The sequence below is a fragment of the Bradysia coprophila genome, unplaced genomic scaffold, assembly GCF_014529535.1.
Source record: "Bradysia coprophila strain Holo2 unplaced genomic scaffold, BU_Bcop_v1 contig_70, whole genome shotgun sequence".
Lineage (NCBI taxonomy): Eukaryota > Metazoa > Arthropoda > Insecta > Diptera > Sciaridae > Bradysia > Bradysia coprophila.
The window spans coordinates 1,018,138-1,042,286 of record NW_023503941.1 but is presented as its reverse complement, the minus strand read 5'-3'; the positions used below and the strand labels follow the sequence as shown (position 1 = coordinate 1,042,286).

The following is a 24,149-nucleotide window of genomic DNA, read 5'->3' as shown; positions in this document are numbered from 1 at the left end:
TTACTGTTTTCATCCGTTTGTAAGATTGACTGGATAAATTAAGTAAAACATTTTTTTTGTTTTCTTTTTCTATAAATTATTCGCATTATATACAAAAAAGAGAAATTTATTAAGTTAAAAACTAAAAAACGATTTTATTGAACGCTTTTTTACTTCTTCTTCTTTTTACTTCTTCTTCTGCCTCGTCGCATTCTTTTCCGTTAAAATTCCCTTTTAAACGATTCTACTCAAACTGTCCGTCGATTTAACTTTTAAAGTGTCAACTCTAGGTAAAAATTTGGCCATTTAATGTTAATGTCTAAAAATGACTCCGAAAATTTAAGCGCAATATAAACGAAAAGTTTTCCCTTAAAAACAAAACTGTGCAATTCGACGCTGCTTAAAGTGAGAACAACGCCTTGAAACGCATGGAAAAGTGATTATATTTGTTGATAGATCAATGATTGTTTACTTTTCTAATGTTCCTATTGCACCGTTGAATGTGAAAAGAATTTCGATTTTACCTTTCACATTGTCTCTCTACTAGTCGCAGTGATCCTTTGGAATTTTTTTTATTATTTTTTCTCGAGACTGGAAGCATCAAAGCTAACGCACTGTACGACCTGTAACTTTCCCATCGTCCGGCCATTAACTAATCGAATCATTTTTAACATTTCCCGTGACTTATTAGCATACCCATCCGAATCTATCGCTTTATTCTTTTGTCTTCGAATCAACAACCAACAAAGTGTCGATTCGCTGAAATAACGGATCACTGCGACCGTAGAGATAGAAATGATTTTCTTGCCAACTGAATGAATGAATGAAAGAAAGAAAAAAATGGAACGAAAAAGCTTAGGAGTCCCGATTGAAACCCATTTTGTTTTCACTATCTACACCATAATTTATGTAAATGTAAACGACTAAAATTAGGCACTCAATTATATCTCTACATCAAATATTTCGGTTAACCATTCCATTTTCCTATATACTTTAACAACAAAATCAATTTGACGACCAAAAACTATTCAGAAAATCGTGTCTACCGAACTGTTCCAACCACATAATGTTCAGTGTTTCGTTTTCATTCTTTCTCCTTTTCTCAAATATAAATCGTATAGCTCCGTCGGTTGAATGTGAGTAAATTTTTTGGGTGTGTAATTGTGTGTGTGTGTGTGTGTGGGATGAGACTTTAAATCAACTTTTATGCATTTGTGTAATGTGTTTGATTGGACAGAAAATAAAAACAGCAATTTTATGAACGGCACTGGGATGCATTATTATTACGATTGAAACATTGGAATTTGTTGATATTTTGCGGTTAATGTGAATGAGATTTGATTGAAATTGATTTGAAATGAAACTTCTATGAATTAACTTTCATGGCCAACCAAATCAATTTTAAAAGCTTTTGTGGCAGAGCTTTTACTGGAATTGTTTCCAATGTAACCACTGACGGCCGAGTATACCATCCTAAATGTTTCGATTTGATGAGACGATACGCAACCTAAGAAACTTTCGTTAAATTGCAATCGTTGAGTTCTGTGATATGAATTGACGCAACTCGATGGCATGATCATCGGATCTCATATTTGGTTCAACTTAAATTGAGGAAGTAAAAACAACCCGATAACAGGGAACCACATGGGCGTAAGGCTAGATTATAGTCATTTCTGTTGGCTTGTCGTAATCCTCGGATTGTCGTCAGTCTTGCTGAACTATTGCTAAATCTACTACTTTCAAGGATTCGAAAAACAAAAAATTGAGAGAATAATTGTGAAGAGTCATAATGCTAAATGAGTCGCAGTTTTTGAGTATCCGTAACAATCAAGCAGTCGTTAACTTCGGAGAAGCATGACTCACGAGAATGGGCTACGGCGTAGCCTATTTTAGGGAAGGGTTTTTGAGAATTTTCAGGAATTTTACCAAATTTTCAAGAATTTTGAGAATTTTCAAGAATTTTCAGGGAATTCTTGAAGACTAGAAGGGATCTAATTCCTAGAATAGGCTATGCCATTACGTTACCAGAATACCGCACTATTTCCACACAGACAAAATGGATTATGCAACCGTAATATGGGACACCTAAAAATGGTTGCCACGACAATCAGTTGGGATCTGGCCGTGGTATAGTGTGCAATTGATTGCAGGTTTCGGTTTAAAATTACTCGCACAAAAAAAAATGTTGCAAATTTGCGTTAGTGTCTCTCTAGCAGGTATTCTACCGGTAAGATGCTAATAACGGGATCATGTTGGACATTCAAAACGTTAGATTGGATGAGTTAAGAAACTGAACAACCATTGACTGTGAATATAGTTGAACCGGCTAGAAATATGTGAAATGTTAGAGGTAAGCGCGAAATCGGATCAGGCATGAGCGCCGCCGAAAATAAGCCGCCGATCAAGCCGCCGCCGGCCATTTTTGAGCAAGCCGCGCCGCAGCCTAGCCGGTGCCAAAAAACACGGCTCAGGCCGGCTTGAAACGGCTGGAAAATGAAATAAAGATTTCGAAAGGTGAATGGGTGAAATAATTTTGAAAACCGAGATTCCTGTTGATCCTAAGCAGCTCAAGTACTTTTTGAATTATTTTTTTTTCAAAATTAAGAAAATTTTTAAAATTTTCTTGAATTTTCATGAATTTTCCAGAATGGTATATTACGTCCTCGCTTCTAAGTTTGTTGTTTTGGCAAGTATGACCTTTGCGGAACGAGCCGAAGGCGCACAATCAGTTAATTCACAAATTTGAGAAAACTTTATCGATCTTTGCGAATTTTCTCGATTTTTTTTTCTTTTCAATTTTTACTTGATTTTCGTGAGCTTTCGATTTCTTATCGAAAACCATTTTCTTAATGAGTTAAATGAGTGTACTGGAGCATGATTTTCCATTTAGTTCAAGTTTTGAGGCAATAAAACTTGACGCGTTAGTGAACCTTAGACTTAGAGACTTGCTTGTAACAAGACCAGTTCCACTTGCACTTTGAACAACCTAATCTACCTACATTTTCGCTTTCCGTACAATTTCATTTTCATGCTTACTAGTTCATTTTCCATGAATTTATCTAAAGGTTAATATTTTGAAAAAAAAAAAAGTTAAAAGAAACCTCCAGCCGAGCCGTTTTCAGCCGGCTCAAGCCGACTTTTTCGCCGCCGCCGAGAAATTTTTTTCGGCTAGCCGCCGCCGAGGTTTCTCCGTCGGCGCTCATGCCTGAATCGGATATCGTATCACACACAGAAATGTCTCCGGATTTTGGGTAATGCGTTCCGTGCTAATTGTGGATGGGAAAATTATAAGAAAAAAACACAAACTGGAATTTCGGGTAAATGCACAAATTCACTCGCATTACACTCAATTGTATTAAATTAAGTTTTACAACAACAGTCGGAACTCATTCGTATATGGATGTTGTGATATTCTATCTTCTTGTTTCTTTTATTTAACTTAATTTAAAATAAATTATTTACCAAAAAAAGAAAAGAAAAGAAAACAATAAATCGAAAAGTGTGTCGTTATTTACGTGTGGTTTTGGTTAATCAATTTTTCGTATTTTCAATTTTAATGCTTTTGCTGTTGCTGGTTTCTGCTTTGTATCAAAATATTATCAGTTCATTCACATATAAACGAAAAATAATAATTAAAAAAAAAAAATATCAAAAACAAACAGTGGTTGATGGTAGGAGTGGTTAAAAATCATGATTGAATGCAATTGTTGTACATTTCGTGATGTATAGTGAATGGATGTGGGTGTTTGTGTGTCTGTTTTTTTTTCAATTTTAATTTTCCGTGTTGAATTAAATGACTAAATTTAAAGTATAAATTGGATTCCTACTTAAAAATAAAAGTAAAACGAAAAGAAAATCAACAAAAAGAAAAATTAAAACGAAAACAAACACATCACACACACACATGCACGCACAAACAAGAACCAAAAAAAAATTAAATAAATTCTTTCGAAGGAAATAAAAAATGAAAACAAAAATCAAACCGGGACGAACGAGTAAGTCACATTGTAATCGTAAATGGTAGTCACACTCATTTCATCCACTGACAGTAAAATTTGCTCTTACGTTTGATTTTATTTCCCCCAAACAATTAATCTTTCTCACTCTTTGCAATCTTCCAATCAAATTCACTAAATTAATTTAAAACCCACAAACTATATACAGCGAAACGGTTTGACTTTCGATCGCTCTCTGGATGGTGGTTTTGCGGTTATTATTAGTGGTGGTTATTATCAATTCGTTTCAATCATGTTTTTCTATCGCATTTGGTTTTAGTTTGTTTTAAATTTTTTTAATTTTAATTTCGGTTTTTAATGGTCAAAAATCAAACAAAAAAAAAATTTAATTTTTGTTTGGTTTTTTGTTCTGATTTTTTTTGTTTTAATTTGTGGTTGATGTGGTTGATGGTTCTTGCTTTTACTTATTGTTTTAAGTTTTGTTGTTGGTTTGGTTGGTTGGTTTTTTTTTACTTATTTTGTTTTCTTTTATGCAAATTTTGTTTGTTTTTTTAAGTAAATGATTTTTGTTTTTTTAAAATGGACCATAAATGATCAAGCCAAAATATACTGCCCACATAAGCACAATCCAGTGCACTGTGTACAGTGGATTCGTACCGTCTGTGATTTTCCGGGCGACAAACTTCAGCACTTCGTCGAGCAGTACGACGGGTATGGAGAATTTCATCACGGTCATCCATTCGTCAACGCCTAATGGTGTCACTTGGAAAACGGTCTAGAAGACAAATGGGAAACGTAAAAGAAAATTAATTACAAAAAATTGATCTCGTCACAGTTCCGACCGTCGCACGATCGGATGGTCAACACTTTTCTCGTTTTATTAAATATAGATTTGTAAAAAAAGACCAGCACCAGACGTAGAGGGAGAGCAATTCTAATCCTCAAAACACTTTTTCTTGAAAACTGCAAAACGAATTCAATAAAGAAAATGACTTAGAGCGACAGCCCACTTGCAGTCCGCTACTACACGAAAAATCTGCAAAAGGATTTCGCGTGTGCAAATAATTCTTTTTTTCCGGTATCCAAATCCGATTTAACGATTTTTCCCGGTATCCACTAAAATTCGACCAAATTTCCCGGTAATAATATTGGAATGTCCCGGTAGAAATGTTGGGACTTATCGGTAAATAACATTTATTTTCAATCTTACTCTCCGATTTCCGGTCCTTTCCCGATTACCGATCCTTTCCCGATTACCGGTCCTTTCCCGATTACCGGTCCTTTCCCGATTACCGGTCCTTTCCCGATTACCAGTCCTTTCCCGATTACCGATCCTTTCCCGATTACCGGTCCTTTACCGATTACCGGTCCTTTCCCGATTACCGGTCCTTTCCCGATTACCAGTCCTTTCCCGATTACCGATCCTTTCCCGATTACCTGTCCTTTCCCGATTACCGGTCCTTTCCCGATTACCGGTCCTTTCCCGATTACCAGTCCTTTCCCGAATACCGGTTCTTTCCCGATTTCCGGTCATTTTCCAGCGTCTTTTCTCCTTTTCATTGTTTCTTCCAGCCGGATAGATTTGCCGATGTCCGGGTTTTCGACACAAAAAAAATCATTATTTGCACACGGTATTGACTCTCCCTCCCACTCTTGGTCAGACGTCCTGACCGCCCTGAAACATTGTACTTACGGATAAAACTTCAACGTGAAGGATGACGAAATGAAGTGTGAATGACAAAGCCATTGAACCGACCAGCCACATATTTTGCCATGGTGGCATAGCAATAAGAGATTGATTTTCGGATAAACTAAAGAAAAGAAAAATTTTTGACGGTTAAGACGGCTTCGCATGCGAACAACAACGAAATTATCACAAAGTCTATTCGTACTGTCCATTCAGATTGGTCAATTGAGTTAAAATTTTACCTGTTCATGGCGTTCAACATTTCAATGGTTACCAATACGGATAAGGCCATTGTCATTGGCTCGGGTGCATTGAAGAGCTTACAGTCAATACCCTTGAAATCGTCCGATTCGTTTCCGAGACAAGATAAATGATGTGTCAAATGCCAGTATGACATTTGTGGACCAGTTTCACAGTACATGAACCACCAAGCAGCGGCACCGACGGTAGCACAACCGACATAACCACCAATAGCCATGTAACTGAAGCACGAAACAATTTTCGATCGTTAATGTTCATTGTTAGACGACAGGCAAAGAACCAATTAACTTACCGGAAGAACAACCATCCAGAAATGAGACCTTCATCGGCTTTACGTGGTGGTTTTTCCATGATATCCAAATCTGGTGGATTGAAACCCAAAGCGGTGGCTGGAAGACCATCAGTGACCTAATGACAAATAATTATCGATCAGATGCTGTAAGCTTATCGGCAGGCAAAAGTTAAGCAAAAGACCGTACCAAGTTGACCCACAACAATTGCACGGGAATCAAAGCTTCTGGCAAGCCCAAAGCAGCAGTCAAGAAAATGGAGACGACTTCACCAACGTTGGACGAAATCAAGTAACGGATAAATTGTTTCATGTTGTTGTAAATGGCACGACCTTCCTCAACAGCTGATACAATGGATGAGAAGTTGTCGTCGGCCAACACCATTTCGGAAGCGGACTTGGCTACAGCAGTACCCGAACCCATGGCAATACCAATTTCGGCTTTCTTCAAAGCAGGGGCGTCGTTGACACCATCACCTGTCATGGCCGAGATTTCATTCATACTTTGCAAGTACTCAACGATCTTCGATTTGTGGGCCGGTTCGACACGGGAGAAAAGACGGGCACGTCCACAAGCAGCCTTTTGTTCAGCAATTGACAAGTCATCGAATTCACGACCGGAGTACGATTTGCCGGTGGTGTCTTCTTCTTCGGTGAACACACCAATACGTCTGCAGATAGCTTCAGCTGTGGCCTTGTTGTCACCGGTGATGACAATGACACGAATACCAGCGGCGCGACAACGGACAATCGAATCGAAAACTTCTTTACGTGGAGGATCCAACATACCAACAACACCGACGAAAGTCAAACTGTTTTCGTATGTGAAGAATTTGGTCGAGTCGTTGAGATCCATGCTGTCTGGGCTCATTGGGCTGTCAGCTGTTGCCAAAGCCAAACAACGGAGTGTATCACGTCCAGTACCGTATTGAGCAGTGAGCGACAAAATGCGAGACTTGAGTGTGTTGTTAAGTGGTACCTTTGATGTTCCAACGCGAGCATATGTGCAACGTTCCAAAACACCTTCTGGTGCACCTTTGACGAACAATTTCGGTCCAGTTCCGAGACGGGATGGCTTAGTTGGTACACAGTACGATGACATAGATTTACGATCGCGTGAGAATTCCAAGGTAAATTCTTTCTTCCATTTCGTTTCGATTTCTCCACGGACAGCAATAGCAGTCGAACGACGATCCATACCAGTTTTGGTCACACCGAACGGGTTCAATTTCTCAGCCAAGACAATCAAAGCGGTTTCCGTAGCTTCACCGACTTTCTCGAACACTTGTTTGAATTCGTTGAAATCAATAGCCGAATCGTTACACATCACGCAAATGGTTCCGATTTCCTGAAGGCAATCGAAATCAGCGGCCTTAACTTTGGATCCGTTGAGGAACAATTCTCCAATGGGCTCGTATGTTGAACCAGTCAACTCGAATTCAAGGAAGCTGCTGTCCGTTCCATCAACTTTGTCGAAAATGAAGAGACGAGACACGGACATTTGATTGGTGGTGAGTGTGCCGGTTTTATCAGAGCAAATAACTGAAGTACAACCCAATGTTTCAACGGATGGAAGGGAACGTACAATTGCATTTTTCTTAGCCATACGACGAGTACCCAAAGCCAAGCAAGTAGTGATGACAGCTGGTAAACCTTCTGGGATAGCAGCGACAGCCAAAGCAACAGCAATTTTGAAGTAGTAGATAGCGCCCTTGATCCATGAACCTCCATGAGCTGGATCGTTGAAATGACCAATATTGATAGCCCAGACAGCAATACAAATGACGGTAATGACTTTGGACAATTGTTCACCGAATTCGTCCAATTTCTGTTGCAATGGGGTCTTCACTTCTTCAGTTTCGGACATTTCTGTACGAATCTTACCGATAGCGGTATTCAAACCAGTTCCAATAACAACACCACGGGCCTTACCAGCAGCCACATTCGTACCTGAGAAGAGAATGTTCTTTTTGTCTTGATTCACGGCACGTGGATCTGGAATTGCGTCAGTATGTTTGATCACAGATACAGATTCACCAGTCAAAATTGACTGATCGATACGGATGGTGGTTGAGAAGATCTTGATGAGACGAATATCAGCTGGAATCTTATCGCCGACTGACACTTCAACCACATCACCGGGAACGATTTCTTTGGCTCGGACTTTTTGTACACCAGATTTGTCCTGTCGGACCACTTTTCCCATTTCTGGTTCATATTCTTTGAGCGCTTCGATGGCTGATTCTGCATTTCGTTCCTGTAACACGAATGAGGACGATTTAAAGTGATTTGAATGACTTGGTGGTGTAAAATGTTCTACTGCCACACGGTGAGTAAATGGAGCTGGTACGGCAATTGTCAAGGAACAACAATGAGAAAATAACGTTTGTCAGATGCCCCTCGTTTGGAACATAAATTTTCTTGTGTAAAACGATCGCGTCGTACGGTTTACCATAAATATTGAGTTATTACGAAACGGAAGAAGAACTGCGAATTAGAAGCGTATTATGTAACTCATCACGGAGTAAAAACGACCGGAAGAGATCTTATTGATTTTTTAGCCGAATTTGACAAACGACTCAAAAATAATAAACTGAGAATGTTGTTAAGGATGTGCGGGATATATTTTGCGATAAAGATGTTTTTTAACAAACAATCGTCACACTTTGGCTTCAGTCCAAAGATATATTCCAACGACTGTACCAATATATCCAATGAATCTCTTTAACAAGACACCCGAAAATAAACAAAGATAATTTTTTGTTGAATTTATTACTTTTTAGCTGGTTTTCTTTCTTATTATTTTCCTTGCTGTTGGCTTCTTCATTTTATTTTATTTTAATTTTTTTTTTTATTATTATCTTTTGAGACTGTGAAATTTTGGTGTTAGCTTATGACTTTTTATATTTATGTTTCGTTTCGAATGGAAATGATCGTACGTTGAAAATAGTTTTTTTTAACGGTTAACTAGACAGCCAAATAAATGCCATGATTCTTGTTTAAAATAACATTATGTGTGGTAGTCGAACATCATTAAAACAAAAAAGAAAAGAAAAGAAATAACAAAATGAAATAATAAAATTTACCTGCCAAACACCTACGACAGCGTTTGCAATTAAAATTAACAGAATTACGAAAGGTTCAACGAATGCTGTAAATGAGTCTTCATGTTCCTCAAAGAGGGCTAATACCTGCAAAATACAAACAGAAAAATTAGAAAAATAAATTTTTGTATTAACTTAGGCAGGATTGGGCTACGTCAATCGATGCGCTAATCGTTATCCAAGCACACATTTATGGCTAATTTTATAAGACGTTCAAAGATAAAGTTACGGTTCAAGAGCGTTAGTTTAGTTTAGTTTATTTATGTCATAATATGAGTAACGAGGCTCCTTAAGGAGCAGTGCCGGATTATCATTTCCAGCGCCCTGGGCTGGAAGATTACAGCGCCGCTCAAAAATGTGAAAAACGAAATTTATCAATTTTTTTTAGACACAAAATGAAATTAAATTTTAAGAAAAGTTGTCTAAATTATGTTTGCTTGTGAATTTTAATTTGAAGTGACCAATAAATTCCTACTTGGATTTCTTGTGATAGAAATGAACGTAGAGTTGCGAGCGGAGCGAGCTAATTTTTTTTTTTTGGTTCACCAGCTCGACTTAGTGAAAAATGATCTCAACATATTACCCGATTTTCCGGTTATCAAACGTTTTTCTTTGTATTTTGTCTCCCGCGACGTTTATCGCTTGCAACTCATTTAATACCCGAATTCTTTTGAAAACAGTCCTACCAGACGTGCCCATAGAAGGCAAAACTATTTTTATTAAAAATCCTCAATCCTCAACAGCGGAAGCTGATCGAAAACAGGAAACATGCACTTTCAGGGATTCCACGGAGAATTTATAATGAAAAAGTCGAAAAGTGAGCATAAGTCACGAAAATAGTCGCTAGAAATAGTTGATTTTCTGATCTAAAAGTAGGTAAAAAAGTCAGTTTTCGGGAAATTTGTACCCTGTTTTTACGCGAAGCCAAAGTTATTCCGCAAGTAAGTTTCTAAAAATTAAAATTCGTCAAACTCAAATAGAACTTTGTTCCATCACATCAGCACTTTTCGAATCATCATGAATTGCTTGTGAGAAAATGGTTGTAAATTCAGAAAGAATCCAGGTTGTCGTAAACTTTGATGTGGAGAACATTGAGGACATCCGTTCGTTACCCCCATCTTACTTCTTACATTTCCTATGACTCAGTCTGGAAGGCTTGAGAAAAATTTGTAACGTTCAAGAGAAATCGGCAGATAAAATTGACTGAAAAGCAGAACCTCATTTTTTGTGCCGATTTCTGTTGACATTATGGACCCGATATGCATAAAAAATAATCATTTCTGTTGGAAATTGATAGAACAATTACGGCGCTACAGAACTTTAATGGAGGTTGCGTGTGAGAAGCTTTGGTGTAATTTTTATGGTCAATCAAACAGACTTTCATCCTTCCTCATCAGGATTTCAATAAACTAACTATTTTCGAGCTCAACATGAAACTCTTGTTCTTGTGTCTGCTGTTTTCATTTGACGTTTGTTTCATTGAGACTTAATCCATACCTGATCTGAAACCTGGAGAGTTACCAGGAAAATTTGTATGACAGTTACAGGTTACCTGTAACTGAACTGACAGCTTTGAAGCTCTGATCAGCTCCACCATAATAAGCGTGCGTTCTGTTTGAATGACTCAAGCAATGGCACAAGCTCGTGGTAGAATCAAAAAGTAGATTGGAGTCGACGCAAAGTTTCTGCGTACACTAACTCCAGAGGTAACATTACTAAATGATAATGTACAAGACTAGAAAAAAAAGGAGAGTTTCGAGCGCCGCAGGCGAAATTTCACAAATCTAACATGGTTTCCAGCCTGTTTTAAGTGGTTTTGAAAAAAGTGAGTGAACGGACTAAAAATAGTTGAAAAAAGTGAGAAATCGAGCAAATAGTTGCTCACTTTTTCACATGTTGAAATTAGTTGTAAAAAGTGAGAAAAGTGAGTGCGTGGAATCCCTGCACTTTACTTATAAGAGGAGGTATCTCCAGATACATGTCATTGGAAAGGTAATTGTGAACAGAAATTTGTTACTTAAAACAGTTTTAAATTTGTTGATGTTCGCTGATATCGCAAACGTAAGTCAGCAGCTGTTACTGCCACAGAAAAAATATTTTTTGATAAAATTTTGAAAATGCCAGGAAATATTCGAGTAGATTAACTGAGTCTCCGATTTATACTTCAAACTTTGAAGTTCAAAGGGACATTCATCATGTCACAACCCATGTATGTTTGGTGTCATTGGAAAGCTAAGACCAGTAGCAACAGCTGATGTCTTCGTTATTTTTTGTATGCATAGTAACCATCAGATGTTCACCGGTGTAGTCAAATTTTAAGCATTTTTCCAGCCGTTCATATCTCAGTTCAAATAAAATTTAAACGAAACAAGACCTCATTTGTCCCGAAAGTGCATGTAATTACCTTTGTAATGCCACTTCACATGACCTTGTACGTTTCATGTTTATGGAGATACCTCCACAAGAAAAAGGAATGTTTTCAGTATTCGATCAGTTATACCACTGGATAAGAGTTGAGTACTTTTTAAAAAAATAGTTGTGGCTTCTATGGATTATTACCTATCTAGGCACATATAAATGCGTCCGATTTCAATAGGACCGTTTTTAAACGAATTCCATTTATACAGAAAAAATGACGTTAATCGATAATAACTGAGCAAGAACACTGTAACAAAACCGAGATCTAAACCTCACTTTGATTGGTGTACATTTTGCTTGTGTACTTTAGTCTTAAATTCTCAGCGCCCCTAATTTTCCCAGCGCCCCTAATTTTCCCAGCGCCCGGGCCCGGCCCGCTTGGCCCGCCTTATAATCCGGCTCTGTTAAGGAGTAACGTCTTATGCATTAGAATGCATGACAAGAAATCGAAATATGAGAACAAGTCGCAGCCAAGAAGCACATTGCTGGCTGATGCGGTGGAGTCATAACGGCCCAAGCCACAAACGAACCTAATGCAACCCTTAAATGCCTTCTCTAGAACCTTCTTCGTCGAAGCCTGCAACCTTCCCATGACCTTCGAGCAGTACGTGAAATGAGGCATCAGAAGAGACTTGACCAGACTTGACGGATCTAGGGAGGAAGCCAGCATGAGGCCAGAAGCATCGAAGTCCAGCAAAGACTTTCAACGAGACCGAAAGGGCATGAGCTCGCCAGTTCATCAGATTATCAATTAGAGTCCCAAGATCTTTGACCGTGTCACTATAGCCGATGAGAGTCCCATTCAGCTCCACCGGAGGGATGAGAAGCTGGAGCTGCATCCATTAATCATTACCTTCTGTTGCCTATCACTCAGGTAGCTCCTAATGAAATTAAGTGCGTGCGGATGAGGAGAACGTTAAATTTTGGTCAAGTTTATTACGTCGATTCTAAAATAATACCTTTCCTATATTCTATAGGGAAACGCTGTTAGGAAACTAAAGCTAAATGTTTTAGATTTTCGTATAATTCTATTACATTTCTAATTTCGTCATTAAATTACTAATGTCAGCGCTCTATTTTTTTGCAAGCCAACTTCACAGCTATGACATTTCATGCTGATTTCACAAGAGTGAAGTTCTATCACCTGAAAATAGAGCGCATGGAATGAAGTACTGAAAAAGGTTGTGGGCCGATTTGAAAATAATTACAGTAGGAGAGTCCGGAGGTCATGTGAAGTAGGCATTTTATTTGACTAAAATCCGTCGAATAAAAAATTAATTATTTTTCAGTTGTTCAGTCGGGTTTGTTGCTGCGTCTATCAGAATTGAGAAAAGATATCTGATGCCGGAATCCCTCTCCTGAGAGGCGAAATCATTGATTGGAATCCAATTAGGTTGGTGTCCAATCGATGTGCTGCTTCATAAGTAGAAGAATGCATTGTGTGTGAAAGGACAACTGGCGTACAGTACATCCCAAAATTAAACATCAAAATTCCAATTGAGTCAACTGCCTGAACCTGATTTTGATGAACGGGGTCAAGCAAATTCACAGGATAAGAATATTTTGGATTTTCCTAATTTTTCAATTCTCATAAGACTGTGGATTCCATTGATACCAGAGTACCCTTCCTCGTTTTAAAGATCGAATCACAAATACAGAAACATTGAGGAAGCATTGAAGTTTGTGAAAGATACACCCACATTCTTCGGTAATAATAATCGATCGATGGCACAGTGATTGTTTCGAGCAGACTGTAGGAAGCCATAGATAAAACAAATTTTCTTCTGACAACATTGTAAAACTATATGTTGTGTGATGGCACTAGTCTGCAATGCTCTGTATGTTCAGCTAAAGCCATCTTTATGCGACTCAACGTCATAATGTGCAAAATTTGCAAACTTTGGATGCATCGTCTGCATAAATCGTGGTATGAATTCCGGTTAAAGTACTTTATTAGGCGCACGATGTTTATTATGACACATGGCCTGCGGTCTCTTACACATCTAGAGCCTAATACTTTGCATTCGACTTATAACTATGACATAAGTAACCATTATTTACAGTAGTAGGATCAAGGTAGTTCGTAAAAGGATTATCATATTTACGCACTAGTGCGTAAAAGTGACGTTTGTGAAAATGAGTAAACTACACCGGTACATAAAATCTTGCTCTTAACCTCTGATTCAACTGGAATTTTCACATCTAATTTACATCTAGGCAGATGTTATGAAACCAGCTGTTAACAACCGTAGACTAAGACTGTATCAAAAGTTCTTTTCAAACGTTTGCATTTTTATGCATAGAGTACGCTATCAGAATAGAATTTCGAAAAATTGGCATTCCTGGTATAGGCCACTGCGTTACGGACGCTTCATACTCCACTTTTCGAATCCAAATTAATTATTTTGGAGGTTTGAGCATCTCTCCAAAACAATTTTTCGTTAGAGTTGATTTTCCATACGATTTTTCAAAATCATCGAAACGGCATTTTCAGAAGCTGTCTACGTTTACCTCTTGAAATTATTAAAGATTACCTCTGTGAAACTGAGATCTGATAGTACGTGATACCTTGACAGATCAAAGAGACGTCGAATGGATAAGAGTAACGAGAGACCCCTGCGGTATGGCCGGTTTATAACATATGTCACGCCGACTTCCATTTTGGTTCATTAGAGATAAAAATCTAACTTTTGGCAAACAAAACCCTGCTTTCTAAAAGATCATCTTCAGGGTACCGTAACCTCACTTTAGTTTCGTTAAATGTTTCGTTCATTCGTTTATTTGTACGAACTTTTTTTTTTTTTAACGTGGATGGCATTTCAAACGTACGTCCTTGAAGATGATCTTCCCCAGCTAACCGTAGAAGTCGGCACGCTTGTTGGTTTGAATAGTGAAACCATTTAAATTATAGTTGCTTCAAATCCTCAAATAGCATTTCGAATGGTTTAAGAGACTCTGGTCAATATACACACAATAAACTGTACGAAAATTCAGCCATGTTAAATATGCATGTTACGTCCATCGATATATATTTAAATATGAAACTGTGCGTGTTTGTAATTTGCGTACACGATGCGTACTGATGAACGTGTGACGCCAAACTAATCTAATTTTAATTTAGCGATTTCAGCAACATTATATATGTATATTGCATATATACCATACTAATCACAGTCACACTGTGTATAGTATATTGAATTTAGAAAACCAAAGTAAAAGAAGAAGAAAATGTAGCGAACGGCTCGACGCCAATACGTACACCGCACACATTACACATGCACATACTTCTTTTATTTCAATGGAACGTAAGTTTATTTTTCATAAATTAGTGAAAAATGTTAAATAAATAATTAGATGGAAAAATAAAACTCGATTTTCTTCAGAAAACTAAAGAAAAAGATTACGACCAGTTGAATGGATTGGAAGGTTTTTTTTTTGTCTTCCGTCTTCTTCTTCTTTTGACTGTGCTCTGGTGCGTATGACTCGTGGTAGATATCGAAGCAGAAAGATTATTTCTGGAGGAATGTTATTTCAGTGGTTGTATAGCTTTTCTCAATTTTTACGTTACGCAATTTTCAAATTTGCGTAGTTCAAGAGAGAGAAAATAGAGGAACGAAAAATGTTCATTATACAAATGACTGGTTTAAAAGCCAATATCACTTCATTTCGATGTAATAAAATTTTGACATCATCTCTACACAAAGTGTTGACTGAAAATAGCTACTGAAATATTAATGTCTTTTCGGCAGATATATTTTACCAGCACTGCCAACACTGCCTCGACTTGCAGCGACCGACTATAAAATGCTGAATTTTATATAATTTTTTTTTCCGAAAATAATGTTCATAACTGAAGACGTAATGCTTTAATTAGTGTCTTCATTTATCTTCCACACAGAAACCGTATACTGAATAAATCAATCAGAGCAAATTTATATATATAAAACATGCATCTGTTTCCATATTACATTGCCGTCGGATCTGTTACAGAATATAATCACCGATTACGATATATATTAATAGGAATACATGGAAGACTTAACATATTTGTGGTCTATTTTTATAAATATTAAAAAAAATGAAAAATAGCAAAACGGACACGTGATGATACTTACAAAAGAAATAATAGCAGCCAACAGTAAAATTTTAACCAAAAGGTCATCGAATTGTTCTAAAACTAATTGCCAAATTGTCTTTCCTGTGGATGAAACATAAATCAATGCAATTTTTACGTAATAACATAGGCGATCAATGAATGATGATTAAAATGATCGTGAACAAGTCGCGAACCGTTCAAATAAACACAATTTTGTGTCTGATTGATTTTTTGATCTATAGATACAGCGGTCAAGTCACGAACGAAACAGAACCAATTTTATAATTCTAATCGCCGATGCTGACACTGCTTCAAGATTAGCCGACGTGCATATCAGTCACACAGCGCCAAACGACTGACTAACGAAATTGATTTTTTTTTTACAATAATACCGTCCTCATTAGGGCAATCCTAGCGGTAGCGGTAATGAAGCTTCCTTTGTCCATCGGATGGGATTCCCATCATCTCTTATCATTTGCAATTTTGTACTTTTAAAACGTTCTATTGCTCACTCCTGAGGGCCTCGGGTAGGGCGTATCGAATTTTGCAAATTTTAAGGACCGCGATAGCCATGGCTCAGAAATCTTACAAAGCAGCCAAGCAATGCTTGGAGAACACGAAAATTTCGGAGAACAGCTTCGACGAAGAGAAAAATTTTGTCACACATATTTCGAGAGCAAGTAGTAATTTCAGACCTTGAAAGAACATTATAGATTAGAATATAGCTGATGGACAAATTTTGTCAACACAAATGAGAGCACTTAGTAATTTTCAGATCTCGGATAACACTTATAGAGATTAGATGTAGTTGACTTCAGTCTCGGTTCTTTCCCGATTCGACACTTCATTTTTTTATGTTTCAATGGGAACAGTAGTAAGCCAAAAGAAATAAATGACACGATGACAATGGAAAAATACAAAGTTTAATAAGCGTTTTGGACATGGACTCGCAAACTTTTAGTAAATTTTTAATCATAATCGTTGTCGTAATCATAATCATAATTAATTCTGGATGTAAAATGATTGTGTCGGTCTACGACTTTTGATGTTTCAAATATTTTTAGCAAATCGTGTCTTCTAGTCTTTCTCAAAAAGTGCCACTTTTCAGGCCCTCCACCGAACCGCAAATAAAGAGCATCTCGTATAAGCGTACTCGATTTGCTAAATGGTGGAGGCCCATTCCATGCGATGAAGACCTCCTTGCTAACTTTATCAACATGCAACGAACCACGGTGCTCGTAGTGGCGTCCAACTACAGAACCAATTGCTTCACGCTGACTTTCGTTCGCCAATCTGACTATTGCACTTGCAAGAAGATGATTTACCTCTGGGAACGTTGACTGATTTTGCAACAATTTGTTATACAATTTCCTTTCAAATTCTCGTTTCTTCGAGAACCTGTAGTTCTCATAAAACTCGTCCTTCTCTTTTCTTACAAATGTTTCGAATTCAGAATACTGAACCCTTAGCTCGCTTTCGGTGAATGTTTCTAAAAAATCCACCTTCATGGCTGCCTCAGCATACTCGATAAAAGCGTCAACACCTTCTTCATTCGTTTCCGGTCTGGTATAAATTGCATGCAAGTCAAAGGCCTTACAGGCTGAGAGAAGAATTTTAGAGTTGTTTGCATCCATACGACATTTAAGAGCTTCAATAAGATCTACTATAAACTTAACAGCTGCTTGTCTACAACTGAGTATCGTTTCGTTCTGAGTTCGCTCTTGATGTTTCGGTTCAAGCGCTCTACGACGGGTCATTGTAGGTACATGTTGTTTGTTGAGTACGGGTCTCGATTTGTAGGTGAAGATGTTAAGGTGCATGAATCAATTGGCAGGAATTGTGAGAGATGGCAAGATGCATGTAACGCATAAATAATTATTTTTTTCTGCTAGTGCAAAAAACAGATAGATAATGTTCACATTGATTTATGTGTCTGTTTTTAGGGAGATAAAGTGATTTTTCGCACACGCAGATAAAATATTGTGTTAACTGCTTCCAAATTGTTATTTTGGCAAGTGGGATTATAGCCCTTGCCTTCGGCAATAAACTTCCCACTGGCCAAAATAAAAATTTGGAAACAGGTAGGTAGGTTAGGGAGGCAGTTCACTGAGGAATGTATGCGATTTGAGTTATATGAAAAAATTGGACGTAAAACATCTTTAAATTTTTATTATCCATATTTATATGGGAGAACACTGATCGGCTTGCTTGGAGAACAATTGTAAGATTTCTGAGCCATGGCGATAGCCTGTGTGCGGAAAACGTATATCATCGAAAACTGTGTCCGGGCATGTGGTTGCTGGATCCAATGGAGCCATGGAAGAAGTCCCCCGGGCGACTTTAAGTTTCCGAAGGTCATAATTCGGAAAGTTGATAGTATTTTTGAAAACAATGTTCTAGCGGAATGTAGAGCTTTGAAAACTCTACAAAACTACCGAAGAAACCGATGGTCCAAAAGGTGTCACTGCCAAGATTGCCTAACATCGAAAATGTGACCATTTGGTTTTTGACTTATATTTCCTGAGAGACAAATGATTTTGTTTAGCCTGTGGTATGAGATGGTAGAGGAGGTCGAGCACTACCAGTACACTAGGCATCAAACACTGCAGTTTGTAATCCAATAGTAAGCTGAGAATGAATGCAGTTGCATCGGAAAACTGGAATATGAAACAAGTGAGACTGACGTCGCGGGCTAAAATTCTATTTTAGTCTTGGAATGGCATGGAGCTGTTCATTTGATTCATTGTTGTTGTCACCAAAAATCCTATTTATAAATATATCTAGACAATGTAAACGCACGGTTCATTCATCGTACGGATACAATACCTCCTAACAAATTCCGAAGATATCACAAATGTACAAACAACAATGTCAAACAGTCATATAATATGCAATCAACGAGCTTAAAACGTTGCATTATTTCGTTTCCATGGAATATGCACGGAAAAGATAGGGAAAATTCAACAGGTTGATGGCTTTAATTTGAATTCAATGAACGATGTTTACGTATCACCTATAATTCCGCATCCACATACACAGTTAGGTCGACTAACCTGATATGTTTGATCTGAAATTGTTATTTTCGGTTAAACAATGGAATTTGTTTATTCGATGTGCTCACTGTTCTCGGGTGATAATTATATTGCTGACGATATGATGAAGGCTTAAATTTTGTTGTCTGTTAATGAAGTTGCAACCGTGACATTGTTGCAAAATGAGCAAACAAACTCTTTTTTTTTTGGGGGGGAAACAAAGAGAAGATAAAACTTTATACGATATTTGAAGAAGCTTAACAAGAGTAAATTTATCAGAATGAAAATGGAAAGTGTATCTTGTCTGTCACCGTGCCTGGCTGATAGCATTGTCATTGTTACGACAAGAGAACTAAACGTATGATTCACAAAATATTGTCGGTGTCGTTACGCTTCCAGACGGATGACAAGAGATATTTTTTGAATATATCGGATCAAAGTAGTACCGGCATGGGTAGAATTACATACACTTCCATAATCTGCATTAATCCTTACCTCTGAAATCCCTTTCTAATTAGTTAAAACCGTAATTACTTCGTGACTTGACCGCAAATCAAATGGATATTCAAATCAGTCACCAAATGTTAGTTTATGTTCGTTTCGGATCTTGTTCTGTGAGCAGAAGGTTTACACCTGCTTCTGCTTCTTTTGTGCTTATGTGTCACTTACCTTCTTCTGTAGGAAGTTCTGAAAGTAGAAAAGAAGAAAAGTTATTAATAAATTGTCCGCTTTTGAGCAAAATAAAATTAAAAAGTCCCACGGGGATACACGGGCCGTGACATAGGTCTCATAAGAGTACGAATTTTTGCTGCAAAAAGCTCCACATTTTTATAGATTCTGTGGATTGCAAAGAGAAGAATCCTGTTTAAACCACAAGACCGATCCTGTCGGTGACAGGACATTTCTTTTCTACACGGTCAATATAGTCAGTACCAAAAACGATGTTATTCAACAACGTTAACATCGTTTTTTGAGCGATAATATTGTTCCTGATGATATTGACCGTTTAGAAATGTCGCCTCTCTTCCACCTATGTGCGGGTCAGAAAGTTAAATTCTTTTTTTAGCCCCGTACGAAGTACAAAGGGGCTTATAGGATTACGATGCCGTGTGTAATTGATGGAATTCGAAGCAGACGGTAAGGGCAAAGTGTTTGCCTATGTTCATAGATGACGAATCCGCAATAAAAATTTTGTCTGTCCATCTGTCCGTCTGTCCGTCACGTCGATATCTTGAGTAAATCAAATCCGATTTCAAAAAAAAATTTCCCCTGAAAGATAGTCGAAATAGTGAGGCTAAGTTCGAAGATGGGCACATTCGGGTCGGCCCTTTGTGAGTTAGGGCCACTTAAGTTATTTAAGGTCTTTTGGTGATATTTATGGCAAAACAAACGATGGAAATGTAAATGACATGCCAAATGATAGGTATTGTCAATACCAATCCAGGAAAAAAAAAAGTTTTTTAAAATCGGGTGAGTGGACCGTGAGTTAGGGCCTTAGAAGTGAAATGCTACTAGGGCCCTATGTGTATTTTACATAGAACTCGAGTAAATTTCATTCGTTTTTCGTAATTTTTGGTTCATTTGGGAGGTATCAAAGGCCGAATAGAATGTAGTTGAAAAAAAAATTAAATTTGGGTCCTTGGCCTAAGGCCGCTACTAGGGCCCTATGTGTATTTTACATAGAACTCGAGTAAATTTCATCCGTTTTTCGTAATTTTTGTTTCATTTGGAAGGTCATCAAAGGCCGAATAGAATGTAGTTGAAAAAAAAATTAAATTTGGGTCCTTGGCCTAAGGCCGCTACTAGGGCCCTATGTGTATTTTACATATAACTCGAGTAAATTTCATCCGTTTTTCGTAATTTTTGTTTCATTTGGAAGGTCATCAAAGGCCGAATAGAATGTAGTCGAAAAAAATTTTAAATTTGGGTCCTCGGACTGAGGCCAATACTAGGCCCTTCAAAAAAATAAAATTTTAGGGCGATTTGAAATTTTTGTTTCATTTGAAAGGAACGTCGTACGGGGCTTCGTAATTGCGCTATGCGCAATTTGTAAGATGTACATATTACATAATAATTTTACTTTAACTACATTAACCAGCGCAATAGGCTTACGGTCAAAGTAGGGTGACAGACGCACTAGGGTCACGTACGCAATAGATATACGGGTTGGTACGGGGCTCAGTCGCAGCAAACGCTCCGACTGTTCTGATGGCTCGTTTTGTACCCAGAAAATGCATTCAATCAACAATCGCCCGGGTCAGAGCTTTATAAACTTCCAATCGCCGATGAGTTTTTCTTCTGTTACTCATTTTCTCGACATTTTTATTCGGACAAGACTCTTTACTAACCTCCATTTTCGACTCACATGTTTTCAGTCATTAAACTCAACCTCTACCATTAGCTACATTTATTCCGTTTTCATGAATCAATGATTTAACATTAAACAAATTATACCTTCATTATAGACAGACCCTACGTTCGAGTACTGTGAATTACTAATGAGAATTTTTAATGACGTTAGTTTTGCTGCTGTATACGCAAACGAACGGCTATTACTTGTGTATAATGAAAGTTCGACGCACTTTAAATATGCTATTTTCTCAGTGCTTTCAACGGTAGTCGGGAGTCGATAGTTTGTATTCAAAATTCTCATAGGCGTCGATGATACGGCATAGCTTAGGCATGTACTAAATAATACTGCGGAAAATGGCACTCAAGCAAACTGTGTGAGGCGCTTAAAACGTTAATTCGTTAAAACAGGTCAATTTCAGTTTTGGTTTCACATAAAGTTTTATCTAAGCAATGAAAGCCTCACTGATACCCCACCGTCGCGTCCTTGGCGATTGCCGATTGGCTTTATTTTCCACCACCGAGGTAAGCATTTTAAATTATGATGATTTTTGAATTCAAGAGCAAATACTCATAATTGGTTGGAGTTTGCTCCGTGCAATATAATCATAATTTCAACGTAACAACATCGTGGTATGGAAAATCAAAATCAAGTTTATAATAATACAGACATAAATACAATGTCAGCTGTACACATGAATGCAGTGTGCAGTACTTTCGTTTGTTTATATTGCTGTAAGACTAACAGAATAAGAAAAATGTAAGAAAAAGGTTGTCACTCTAATCACTTTTCCAGTTTAAAGTTTCTAAGTGATGCCGTACAAAACTCGACTCGTTTGTTTTCCACACAACATGAAGTGTTATTACGTACAATGAAAAGTAATTTGAAAAAAAAATAATAAGAAAAAAACTGTGCCAATGTCACGGTGCTTCACATGTTCAACCGACAATTGTACTCGACTTGATACAGTAAGACTACACAGATTTATTCGTTAAAGATCTGTACTTGTAATGCATATAAAATCCAACATGTAATTAATGGATTATGAGACAACCACAGCACAGGTACAAAAATATAAAAAAATTAAAAAAAAAATTACTGAACTTGGAAATACGATGCATTTAGTGGTCGCGCATGCATATACATACAACTGATTTGTATGCAAAGACAACTGTATTGGAAACGATGTTTATGGTGTTTCGATTCCAGGATGTTTAGACAAACACCGATTTTTGGAAGGCACATTAACCCTTCGAAAATATCGATTTGGATGATAACGTAGTCTTAGGTGACAATTTCGTTTTAGTTCTTCTAATCTTGACGATATTTTCACCCAGGACGATATTATCGTCGAAAACTCGGTTTTTGAGGTCGAACTTTAGCAAAAAGAGTTTGACTGGAATGTTGCTACCGGACATTGAAAAAGCCTTCGATACGATTTGGCATGAAAACTGCTGGTTTACGGCTTTCCGTGGCATACTCATCAAAATCATCCAATCATTCTTGACTGGTAGATGTTTTTATGTCAACGTGTTTGGTGGTTGCTCCGAAGAGTTTTTAATCCCAGCAGGTCTTCCGCAAGGGAGTACACTTAGCCCTTGCTTGTACAATTTGTTTACTGCGGACTTGTAGGCTCCGTCTGGAGCCGATCTGGCACAGTTCGTCGATGACACTGGTATTTTGTGTAGTGGAAAGAAGCCTGAGAGGATTACGAAAGTTCTTGAGAAGTCTTTCAAAGCGATCTCGAAATTCTGCTACAGGTGGAAAATCAAAATCAATGACCGAAAAACTGGAGCAGTATTATTCTCGAAGAGACGTGCTGCTAGATTTTCTCCGAGTCGTGAAATCAGCCTGAATGGAAACGTCGTTCCTTGGTCTGAACACATTACATATTTGGGTGTACTGCTGGACCGAAAGTTGACCTTTGGCGAGCATGCGCAGCACACCCAGGTAAAAGCACAAAAGTGCATGAGGTTGCTGTACCCCTTGATCAACAGGAAGTCGAAGTTAAGTTCGAGGAACAAGTTGTTGGTTTTCAAAAGCTCTTTCCGGCCGGTACTTTTGTAGGCGTCTACCGTATGGGGTGGATGTGCCAACAGTCACTTGAAGAGGCTGCAAGTCGCCCAAAATAAGTGCCTCAAGATGGTGTTAAATAAGCCATACTGTTTCCCCACTTTGAGGTTACGCGAAGACACATGTTTGAGCTTTGTTAAAGATTCTGTCAGTTGTAGTCTTTAGTTTTTAAGTTAAGTCCAGTCAAGTATTAGAAAAGGTTTTTGTCAAGTTTTCCTTTCGCCTTCTCGCTCGTCAGTCGCCATTTAAATAAATAACTAACACACTAACGCTAAATTAAGTTGAAAAGCCGTCCTTAAGCTAAACACCTGCTGCAAGTGAAATATTGTTATTATATTCGTAATTTGTATTTTTTTGAATAATAAAGTTCGTTAACTCGGTTTTTGAACAATAGTGTAGAAAAGTCGCCTAAAATGCTTTGCTACTATTGATTCACTTGTTGCTCGTCACATTTCTCTTGAAAAAAATGTGGAAATAAAAGTTGAAAAATTAGAACTTTTATAAGCGAAAAGCTGGGAGGAAATAGGTAAATGGGTTGAGTATTTTTGTTTATTCACATGCAGTTACACATTTACATTTCCGAGTGTTGTGTATACATATACCTGCATGGAAACTAAAGTTCAGAGGAGAGGACAAAAAAAATTAAAATAAAAAGAAACAAACAAAGGACAATTACTCGTCGTTCTATTTTTTTTTTCGACTTGCAACGAACGTACAACAAAAAGTTGTAAGAAAATGTTCGATTGGCAGCTGACAGACGAGAAGTCATTCAACTGTGCAATTTGTTATCAATAAAACGACTATAAAATGTCGTCACTGAGAATCAGATTTAAATTCTTTTGAACATAATATTTATCGAGAAGGAAAATGGCAAAAACAAAAAAAAAAGATTCCACGAAAAAAA

The 24,149-nt window shown here is 37.5% G+C and overlaps 1 protein-coding gene across 12 annotated transcripts in view; it reads right to left on the bottom strand.

The window, feature by feature from the left end:
* The window catches only part of LOC119083564 (calcium-transporting ATPase sarcoplasmic/endoplasmic reticulum type), a 59,022-nt gene that overhangs the window by 6,127 nt on the left and 28,746 nt on the right, over positions 1-24,149 (bottom strand). For all 12 annotated transcript variants that reach the window (XM_037193298.1, XM_037193289.1, XM_037193293.1 and 9 more), the window contains 8 exons: positions 19,492-19,509; positions 15,810-15,892; positions 9,259-9,363; positions 6,363-8,429; positions 6,176-6,291; positions 5,865-6,104; positions 5,629-5,746; positions 4,593-4,710 (listed from right to left, as the gene is read on the bottom strand). In XM_037193298.1, the coding sequence (XP_037049193.1) occupies positions 4,593-4,710; positions 5,629-5,746; positions 5,865-6,104; positions 6,176-6,291; positions 6,363-8,429; positions 9,259-9,363; positions 15,810-15,892; positions 19,492-19,509 (2,865 nt within the window). The remainder of the gene's footprint in view (positions 1-4,592; positions 4,711-5,628; positions 5,747-5,864; positions 6,105-6,175; positions 6,292-6,362; positions 8,430-9,258; positions 9,364-15,809; positions 15,893-19,491; positions 19,510-24,149) is intronic.